An 11,364-nucleotide genomic window follows, 5' to 3' on the forward strand; every position below is an offset into this window, starting at 1 on the left:
AATCAATGTTAGCTTAAGATGGAAAGCAGAGAAGAAGAAACACAGTTGCTAGTAGTTGCTAAGTGAAGAGAGAATCATGGGTTTAATCCATTGTACTTTTTCATGTTTATTCCAAAACACAGATGAGAAAGATGTGAGCTGCTGAGTTTGGTGACAAAGCACTCAGGGGTGGCCAATGCTACTGCATGACCTTATATAGCAACCATTCCTGCTGACCTCATCCTGTCATTCACTACAGACTATATTAAAGTCCAAGGTCTGCTAAAGCCACACAGACAAAACAGCAGCTGTAACGAGAGAAAGGTGAAAAGATATATTGATGTCATCTCTCCAAAATTCAAAATGATTGATAATTAACTTTGACAGTCACAAAGGTATTATTTTTCATAGGCACTGTATACAGTCCAACATCTGTAAGTTTGTGCTATTGTTTATATAAAACAGGTCAAAATAATACAAATAAAAATATGTCTCTGAACAGCATATAGTACACTCTAATAATAAGTACTTTATTAGAAAATTCAGCATACATGTAAAGATGACTCCTAAGGATTCCTAAGAACACCTTAAACTTGCCTAACAACACCATTCTGCATCTAAAACATTAAAAAGTATGTCAAATAGCATATTACACTGGACACAAATGTGTTGAATGTGTGTAGGCTTTATGGAATCTGAAATCTGCAATCACATACATGCCGTACGGAACTGTGCACCCATTAAACACTTTGGGCAACAAGCAATCAATCAATTAACCAACTGCTTAATCTTCTGAACTGATCCCTTCCCAATATCCCTCTTACTTACTTAGTGTGGCGACACATTAGAAATCAGTCTAACCTAAGAAAAGACTACAGTACTTCTCACAGCACTGACCTTTGCCAAGAAAATCTAATGATTTCCAGTTCTAATGAACTCACTGGAAAAACCTATTAACCACACTTCTGCCATTAAAAAATCCATGTTTATTAAAAGACAAAACACAATAAAACTCAACTTTGACAGCACCTTTTCACTGCATTAAGGTTTGTTCTCCCTCTGAAGGGCCCCTGAATTCAACAACCATTATATTCTTAGATTTGAAAATTCTCCTTTGTTTTAAGGCACTGTTGTACAAACAGACCAAAGACATCTGGTCTTCTTCTTTAACCTTCACAAGCACCAAGACCTGACTAATACACCTGACAGCAACAACAATGCCATATACACTGACATGACAGAAGTCATGGGATAGGTGTTTGCAAATTGATTATCAACACAAAGTGTTGCATTAAGGGAATGGCCTGGGAACACCCACACTGGTATAAGTTTGTGAGTGAGGATGAACACTGGCCAGTGTTTATGGCAAGGCAACGGGATTTATCAAAGTTAAAGGGGGCCTGATAGTGGACATTCCAAGTTGTGTGAGTATTTTACATTTTTCTTTAAAACACAGTCTCACTTGAAAACATCATTGGAAGGCACTCCCACTGATAACGTGACAAAAGTCATGGGATACACAAGACATACGTTTCTCTCCTATAACATGTGGCATATCAGTGTACATCTTACTATGGATGTAACTTTTACTGGACTGAGACAATTAAACACAAAACAGTGTTAAAGTAGAGTAGCAGAAATAGGATAAAAATCATGAAACATGAAACTTGAAAGGAAACAGTCACCATCATATTTTGCTTCAAAACTAAAAAAACCTTTCTAGAAGGTTATTCTGTTGATGCTGTTAGACAAGGTTTACTTTTCAGATCCTCACACTGATTCCATCTGACAGCCTTAACTGGGCTTCCCTGTGGGTTGACAGCGATCCAGAGAAAGGAAGGGAGGGAGGGAGGGAAGAAGGGGGGGCAGAGAGAGAGAGATAGTGTGAGAGAGGAGATAGGATGTCCAGAAGCAAGTGGTTGAGAAAAAGCCATCAGATTTGTCAGTGTGGATTTATTTGTTTTGCTCTCAAGAGCGTGTAAGGGCCAATCACTGTGACCTTGCTGATTGCATGTTAAAAGAGACCACCTGTGTAAAGCACTGTCAACTAATCCAGGGGGAAAAGGTTACAGGTCAAATGTGAAACAAATGTGTGACCCCTTGGCTCATAGGTAAGGCTTAAGCACTGTGGAGAGAACATAGAAAAAACAGTTGAATACATTGGAGAGGGATGTTACTGGGGCTTTGCCCAAGTTAAATAATCTTAGAGGAAACTGGACACTTCCAATGTTAAACAGCCCCTTCTAGGACCAGGATGGAGCCTCAATAATACACCAAACAGCAGCTGCTCTACACATTTTGCACTACTTAAAGATTTCCAACTAAAAACTTTAACGTAAATAATTGGTTAGAAGTAGAACCAATACACTGTTTGAAAACAGGGCCATGGTACAAACCAAATCCCTGAACTGGTTTAAGAAACAGCTGAGAAATGCATAAAACAGTAGTGCACTGGAAAACCAGTGACTTTTGGTCATACTATATTTAGACACATTCCATGACTGCTCACACTGCCTTTCACCCCTTCTTCCCCTCACTGTGCACAAATCAACAGCAACATCAGTTCTGCAGAATCTTACCAATTAAGGACATCGTCCATCACCAACAAACACAAACATAGAGGTTTTACTGGTGTGTCATACCTGTTTTTGAAGATTCTCCGCTTTCACTCGGGTTCATTTGGTTTATTTGCTTTTTCTGGACATTCCAGGAACACAGTTTCACTCTTCCACAGCTCAATGCTGGGGAGCTTTATAACCCTCTGGCACAAGCCAGGCATCTGGTTTGGTACCAATAGGTTTATGTTAATTTGCTCCAGGGAGCCCTATTCTATTCTATTTTATTGGCAATACTTGTCCACAGGGACTGTTGTTCACCCTTAAAAGGTACAAACAAGACCAATCAAATCAAAAGCGCAACAGTGTCCTTAACCCCTTAAATATCAAGAATCTCTATGGGAAACCACACATAAAAATCAGGTTTCATAGTATAGTTTTCCACTCATTGATTAACATAGTAGGAACGCCTGAATAATATGTCATATTTTTATTATTAAATGTTAATATGAATAACTAAGGATGCACCGTCCAATACCAATAAATAATTTTAAAATGTGAAAAAATAAATTAGATTAACTTGGATTAGACATACATAGTAATCACATATACAATATTTGTAGATAAACAAATGCACTAAATAGTTTAGCACTGTAGCCCAGTCTACATACTGTTCCATCTACATACATCCATACATTATCATGATCCATTCCTTCTTTCTAATAATAATGAGTATATGTTGGGTTATTAGCACTATTTTCATGGCAGAGTTTATTGAATCCATATTAAAAACTGTAACTAAACAGTGAATAGTTACATTGCTGTGAAAAAGTGTTTGCGCCCTTCATGATTTTTATTATGATTATATTTTGATTATTTTTTGCATGTTTGTCACTCTTAAATATTTTAAATATTTTACTAAATTTAAATACTAGTCAAAGACAACACAAGTAAACACAAAATGCAGTTTGTAAATGAAGGAAAACCTACATGGCCCTGTGAGAAAAAGTGTTTCCTGATTAAAAGCACTGGAGAAGTACCCTTAATATTACCATCCTCATGACAAGTGTGTGATCCTTAAATGTAGAGTTTGAGGATATAATTCTTCAAAATGTTGTTGTTATGCTGTATTTTGTTTATCTTGGCGATTGAATCCAAAGCAACTCTTATTTTCAGTACTTTTACTTGATTGCTTGAGGTGAGTCAGATTTAAGTTGGAGAAACTTGCAGGAATGTGAATCTACATAAAGAGGGCTGCTGAGCACTCCTGTAGTAACTGAACTACTATACAAATATGATTGCTGATAATCAGCAAATCAGAGAGCTTAAAAAAACAAAACAGTACAGCGAAAGAACTACAACAATAGCTGGAAATAATCTGCCATACATGACTGGATAACTTTCAGAATAGGATTTCACCGTTATTGTACTCAGTTCTGATATGAGACACCTGCCAGGGCTAGGAATGCAGTGTGTGTTTATTATAGAGAGACTGAAACTGCTGGATCTGAGGCACGTAGAAAGTTATATAGCTATAGCTTTTCTGATCAGGATATGAGTTTGAAGATTCTGAAATGGATTTACTACAGTCTGGATCATTCAGAGTGACATAAGAGTGCAGTTCGAAACTGATAGATTGAAGGTTTAAGGCAGTTTCCATAAACCTAGCTTATATTATAGGGATGACAGCTTGAATGAAACATCTTACATTTGGAAACTTGAAAACCACAGCACAGAGGGAGAGAGAGAGAGAGAGAGAGAGAGAGAGAGAGAGAGAGAGAGAGAGAGAGAGAGAGAGAGAGACTGCAATGAAAACTAATAGAAAGCTCTCTCACCTCTAGTAGACATGACGCTGGAAATCAGGGATTCTCCACCAGGGAAAAACAGACCACGGTCAGAAGCCCGTCTTCACGGTTGAATGCAGTCTCTCCACTGTGAAGAAAGGGCTGGTAAAGGACGTGTGTGTCTGCATAAGCTGGACGGTGTTGTATCCGTGTGATCGGACATGCAGCTCACACACTCCACAGAGCAGAGAGCCTGCCTCCACCATGGGCGTGCCCACCCAACTCCTGCCTGCCTGACTGACTGTAGCTAGCGCAGGCTTTCCACCGGAATTACCCACACAGCATGCCTTTATTACTACTGAATTACTGACCACAGAGTGTGTCCTGTACAGCATACAACATAGCCCATAGTGCAGTGTGTGCAGCACCATTACTGTAACGAAAGCACTATAGTAACTCCCCATTAGATATCTTATTATCAGTCAGGTTATTTAGACTGATATGTGTTGTCAAAAATAAAAAAGTGAGAAAAAAGGCTAGCTATATAACAATGCAAACACCACCCCAAAAGGGAGGGTGAAAAGAGGGTCAAACTTTCTCAGAGGCAGATTACAGCTACAGTTATCTTGTCCTCACATTTTACCCACGCTGAATTACACTAGTCAGGTGAGTAATCACCTCCCCCAAGCGGCCTTTTCACTTACTGTACTATATAACGTTACTGTACCTAGATGAACTAATGAACTACTCGACAGTATAACATAATATAATAATATACCGTAATTGAGCCTCATTATGTCTGCCCATTTAATTAGCTAGCTAACTGATATTTAACTGTGGTATTTCTGTTTAGTTATTTGCAATTTAAATGTTTAAAAACGTTTTTTTCTAAAATATTTGCTGTTTTTTTTATCACATGCCAAGATGCACTAAAACTGTGATTAAAAAATAGAGTTTTTCCACCAAATATTGATTTCTGAAATCTTAAAACTTTATTAATATGAACTTGTTTTCTTTGCATTATTTGAGGTCTGAAAGCTCTGCATCTTGTTTGTTATTTTAGACATTTCTAATTTTCTGCAAATAAATGCTATAAATGATAATATTTTTATTTTGGAATTTAGGAGAAATGTTGTCCGTAGTTTATAGAATAAAACAACAATGTTCATTTTACTCAAACATATAACTTACCTATAAATAGCAAATCAGAGAAACTGATTCAGAAACTGAAGTGGTCTCTTAATTTTTTTTCCAGAGCTGTATTTTAGTTATATATAGCAATATTTGTATTCCTGTGCTGTGCACACTATTGTTTGTATATATTGTTTTACACATTTGATATTGTGAAGCTACTATGTTTGTTTTCAGCTTTGAGTATAACAGTTTCAAAACAAAAGTTTGCTAACTAGCATCAAGCTAATCTATCAGTTTACACTGCATTCAGGAGCTGGATAAAACAAGCTGTCAGAACTGTCCTCTGACTTTTTAGTTAATTTCCACTAAAACATGATAAAATGCCGTAATAAAGTTATTATTAATTATAAGCTTGAGTTAATTTTATTTTTTTAGCTAACCATCTAGCTTGGCTAGTTACTTAACTAGTTAGAGTTAGTTAGAGTAAGTTTGCTAGTTAACGTTAGCTAGATTTGGAACTATCGTTTTTTTGTTAGCTAGTTAGCTATGCCAATATTTAATATAAGGCTACTGAGGCCTGTTGTTTCGGTGAGGATTATTGCGATATCTCTATGAAAACTATAACATTTCAATTTAACTCATATTAAACTCTAAAGTAAACTGTCGCCCCTTTTCAACCCTCCACATTGCCGGGAGAGAAGTCGCAGTAAAGCGCAGAGAAATGCTCCTGCCGCCATCTGCCGGTGTTACAGTCGATAACCTAACAACGCCACCTTTCAGAAAACACACGGGCATCCTTCTGAGGAAGAGTTAAACACATAGAAGTAACAACTAACAAATAAAAGCAATAAATAAGCAACAAGTACAAAAATAAATATGTTTATATTACATTTTACAATATTCACAAAGGGGCAAGATATTTATTTTTTTATGTTTAAACTAGTCAAATAATGGTTTGTGGGTAAGTTATAGTTTCTGTGTAACGTTAATATTTTAAATGTAACTTACTTTATTTAGTCACTATAAGTCTACATCACTCATTAATTTGTTCCAGTGAAATAGCTAAAATAATATATCTCTGAAACAAATAAATAAATAAATAAATAAATAAACATTTTTCATGAATATATATGTTTATTATTTTTACTATTATTATTTTTTTATTTTTAACTATCAGTAGTCAGAAGTTTGGACAAACCTCTTTTCATTTAATGTTTGCATTATTTATTTATTTATTTTTACATTGTAAATGTATTATTGAGGACATTACAGCTATACAGGAAGTGCTGATCAATAGTTGCTGCTTTTCCTTCACGCTGTGAAGCTCCAGCTCATCCCAAATCACCATCTCAGTTGGATCAGGGGAATGTGGAGGCCAAATATAATATGTACTATGTTTTTAATATTAATATACAATGTAGACAATGCAGTAATAAATTAATAAAGTAATAAACATTTATTTAATTATTACCATAATATCCATGTAATTTGGCAGGTACAAACTTGTGAATTATACCCAATTAAATATATAGGGAAGCTCGGTTTTGCGTCTAACAATGTTTGTTTATGAGTAAAATATTTTCCGAGTACAATATAAAAGTTTTTATTTTATTTTATTTTTTTTTACACAATAATTTAAGGGACCCCGTCGTTTGGGTACGTCATCTTCGTGCGCCTGACTGCCGAACAGCATGGCTAATGTCAACAGCGTTTCTTTATCTAGGTTAAACTCTCTAAACGGGATTTTCTCCATATATAAGAAACAGGGACCGACCTCTGCTGATGTGTTAAACACGCTTAAAAACAAGCTTCTGAAAGGTAACGATACACAGCGTTCTATTGCTGCTGCTCTCTGTACAGAACCGGTTCATTTAGTTACCGCTAAAGCTAAACTGCTCTGAATCACATCTAAAGTTAAAATCCATCCCAGGGTTTTGTACCAACTGCGTGGGTGTCTCTGCTGCACAAAGCCGCCCAGGCAGTTGGTACAAAACCGTGGGATGGTTTCTTACTTTCTGGACCTTGGTTCCCACCTCTAATCACATCCCACAGTTTAATACAGGTTTAACACTTAGTGTCAGAAATTCTACATTATTATAATTAATGCATGGTTGATAAAATCCCCTAGAAGGCAATTTACATTGCTTATTTCTTTGAAAACAAAGCATCAGTAAACATTTATCATTTCTAAGCAGTAGCCAGGTGATGTGATGTATAACGTTACTGTTTTAGTTTAGTTTAGTTTATTTCTGTTTTGCAGGAAACAAATAAACAAAGTAAGTAAATAATAATAAAAAAACAGCTGTAAGTCTCGCATTTAAGTATTTTATATAGGCTGAAGCTTTAGCTTATTTTGCTTCTTTTGCTACTTCATTTACCTAACTGATATACGTTTTTTATGTTACACAGTGTAACATAAACAATCAAACAAGCAAAAAAACAACTCCAGTCTATCAGAAAACGATCAAATGTTAATGAATTAATTTATTTTTATTATATTTTATTGTATTATTGATATAGTTTAATGAGCTGGCCAGTTTAAGGTTATTAAAGAAGACTTGGCGAAAGGTTTGAATCTAATCAGAACTAAAATTAATTTGTGAAAGCCCTAAGCTTGTGTTGTGTTTTTTTCTATTTTTGTTACTAATTAAATTACTTATGTTAATATTTTCAGAGGCTGGAGTAGCCAATCCGAACTGTCGAAAGAGGAAGAAACAAGCTGTAAAGATTGGCCATGGTGGGACCTTAGACAGCAATGCTTCTGGTGTTCTTGGTAAAATAAATGTTAATATGATTAAATACAATTAAACCATCACATAAAGAAAACATGACAATGAGCAATGTCTTTTTAAAAACAAATGTTTGTCTCCTGCAGTGGTTGGAATAGGTGAAGGGACCAAGATGCTCACCACAATGCTTGCTGGGTCTAAGGTACATCTTAATTTATTTATTTTTCTATTGAAAATAGTAAATAGATGTACACTGATCAAGCATAATAGTGTGACCACCTCTTCTCCACTAATATGACAAAAAGAGAATTATTTTGTATTTAGACTAAAGAAACTAAAGAACTATAGTCTGTAATTCTAGAACTACAAAATGCTCATATATGGTCAGTGGAGTTGAAAATTAATAATGGGTATAGAAACAAGGAGGTGGTCGTAATGTTCAATATACATGCTTTGTGTACATATTTTAACTGAGACTGAAATTCCTTTTTTTTTATAAATCACAGAAATACACTGCGGTTGGAGAGCTGGGCAAAGCAACTGACACTCTGGATTGTACAGGAAGTGTTGTTCAAGAGAATAACTATGGTATTTGTTGCATTTTTCCTTTAGTGTAATGTAATGTAACAAACTACTTCTAACCTCATTTCCTTCTTCCCCTCCTTTCTTCTTCTATCCCAGTGTACCCCTTTGGCCTCCTTTAGGCCCGTCCTAAAATGTTTTTTACCTTGAACTTCTATGTCTTCTATTATTAAATGTACATCATTATTGTAAGTCGCTTTGGACAAAAGCGTCTGCCTACTGTAATTTAAATCCCTAATGTTGTACTTGTAGAAGTAACCAAGATTGTACTATTGAAGTAATAACATCTGTTTTTTTTTCTTCCAGATCACATTACAAGAGAGGCTTTTGAAGAAAAGCTGAAGGAGTTTACTGGGGAAATCATGCAGGTCCCTCCTCTGTAAGTCCATGTTACACCTTTCTACTAGGAGATGTAATTCCTTGGTTTATGATTTTAAGTACACACTATGTGCTGCAATGAAGAGTTTCATTCATGATTTCTATTTATATGGTTGATGACTAATAAATCCTGTTATTCTATCTTGTAGGTATTCAGCACTGAAAAAAGATGGCAAGCGTCTTTCTGTTTTATTAAAGCAAGGGCAAGAAGTAGAGGCTAAGCCTGCACGACCAGTAACAGTTTACAACCTCACACTACAAGACTTCAATCCACCACTATTCACTTTAGGTTAGTACAGATATTTTTTTATTTTTGCTTTTGTGTGTCTTTTTATCCTGTTTGGTTGCAGATGTATTTGTGTGTGTATGTATGTCAATTATTAAATAAGAGTAGTGATAAAGCTGTATTATGCCAGGGATGTAAGTTATAATAAAAATACATTTCTAGTTGGCCTTCTTTCAAAATTGATGCTTGAATTCTGAGGCAAACAAACTTGATTCTAAAAAGCTAATTACAAAAATACAAATCCGATATTTTTCAAATCTGTTTTAAAATACTCAGAAAAATATTTGAAAATAATTAACCATTCCATTAGTCTAATTTATTTATATATTTTCCTATATTCCCTATATGCTGCACAGGTCCAGCTTAGCAGCACTAATATACTAAAACTGATTTAACTCTTATTTATTTAATTAGGTATGTATTTTTTTTCCCCCTCATGTTGACAGATGTCGAGTGTGGTGGAGGGTTTTATGTCAGAAGCCTGGTGGATGATCTGGGAAAAGGTACATATGCTAAAATGTCTCCTTTGATTATACTGTTCTTTTACATATTTAAAAAAAAGTGTTTTCTAAGGCTGAGTGTTTGTTTTCTCCACCCTCCGTGCAGCTCTGTCCTCGTGTGCTCATATTCGGGAACTGATTAGAACTAAGCAGGGTCAGTTTACGCTGGAGGAACATGTGTTGAGGGAGGAACGCTGGACCTTCCAGGACATTTCCCAGTCCTTACAGCCCTGCCCAGAGCCTGCGCCTCAGCAGAACAACAGCAAAAAAAACAAACCACACAGGAAACCCACCCAGCCTGGTTCTGAAAGTTCTGCTGGAGATCACAATCACATCACAGCTGAAGGTGCCAGTGCAGATCACAATGACTAGAGGGAGGTGCTAGCAGAGCCTTAGATCTCAGTATACTCTCTTCCTTTAGTGACAGAGGGAATGGCTTGCCTTTGACCACAAACTCTGAATCTTTGTTTTATTTCTGTTTTTTTTTGTGACATCATTCCTTTTTTATATGCTTTACAAACAAATATTAAGTGCTGATTTTGGAATGTAACTATGCAGCGAGTGACCACTTACTGCAACTAAAAGTATTGAGTTATACACGGCTTCTTTATGGTATTGTTGGTTTAGAACAGTGTTCGGATGACTGATGCCTTTATCCAAAGTGTTATTTATTAGTTCAGATTATTTCTGATCAGTGACTGCTGGTGACATTTTGGTTGATCAATATTTGTGATTAAAAAGATGTTCTTGATGCTAACTCTGAATTTTGTTGAAAGATGATTTTAAGAGGCCACTTTTAATATAGTACTTTTATATTAAAGCTACATCTTAGATGATTACCTATACTAAATATAGTAATTTGCAATCTGCTACATTCTAGGATATTGGCATATTTTGCCTGTTATTGTTAACGGTAGTAGGGCTAATGTTTTAACCGCAAAGATGTAGACTTGGAGGTATGTGCCTTTGTATTATTTGATCTTTTTAAAAAAATTATATACCCTCTTACAATGAAAGTACTTCATAATTTACAAGTGAAGAGGGGATGGTGAACAGCAATTTACACTTGTTTTGGGTCAGTTTTCAAAAAATGTTTTAGGCCAGCATTTCTGACACAACCCCCTAAAAAGTTGGAATGGTTCTAATTGTTGCCAAATTATACATATTTTTTGTACTTTTTGGCTCAACTGGGCTGAGGCCAGTGTTCTAAAAAATGTTAATGAAACATTTTCAGTCCAAAAACATTTTTTGGAGCATTTTCTGAACAACTTTCACAGTTAGCAGTACATCTACTACAGTCCAAATGCCATGAGTGTATTCCTGTTCCACCTAGGTTAACAAGGAAGCATCAGTCAGGGACAGTCAGAATATCCCAGAATGCATTTTCTACCACTGTCAGCACAGTAATGATTAGGAGAAAACAACTGTAGATTATAA

At 35.6% G+C, this 11,364-nt stretch overlaps 2 protein-coding genes across 2 annotated transcripts in view; one reads left to right on the plus strand and one right to left on the minus strand.

Moving 5' to 3' along the window:
* Positions 1–4,597, minus strand: part of ablim1b (actin binding LIM protein 1b) — a 94,142-nt gene extending 89,545 nt beyond the window's left edge. The window contains exon 1 of the mRNA XM_049464601.1: positions 4,370–4,597. Coding sequence (XP_049320558.1) covers positions 4,370–4,382 — 13 coding nt within the window. The 5' untranslated portion in view covers positions 4,383–4,597. The remainder of the gene's footprint in view (positions 1–4,369) is intronic.
* A 2,519-nt stretch (positions 4,598–7,116) lies between these two features.
* trub1 (TruB pseudouridine (psi) synthase family member 1) lies at positions 7,117–10,684 on the plus strand. The gene is made up of 8 exons (XM_007259273.4): positions 7,117–7,270; positions 8,127–8,225; positions 8,328–8,383; positions 8,688–8,769; positions 9,070–9,142; positions 9,291–9,430; positions 9,874–9,930; positions 10,034–10,684. The coding sequence occupies exons 1-8, from the start codon at positions 7,144–7,146 to the stop codon at positions 10,297–10,299; spliced, it is 900 nt and encodes a 299-aa protein (XP_007259335.3). The 5' UTR covers positions 7,117–7,143; the 3' UTR covers positions 10,300–10,684.
* Positions 10,685–11,364: the final 680 nt, after the last annotated feature.

This window comes from Astyanax mexicanus, chromosome 15, assembly GCF_023375975.1.
Source record: "Astyanax mexicanus isolate ESR-SI-001 chromosome 15, AstMex3_surface, whole genome shotgun sequence".
NCBI lineage: Eukaryota > Metazoa > Chordata > Actinopteri > Characiformes > Acestrorhamphidae > Astyanax > Astyanax mexicanus.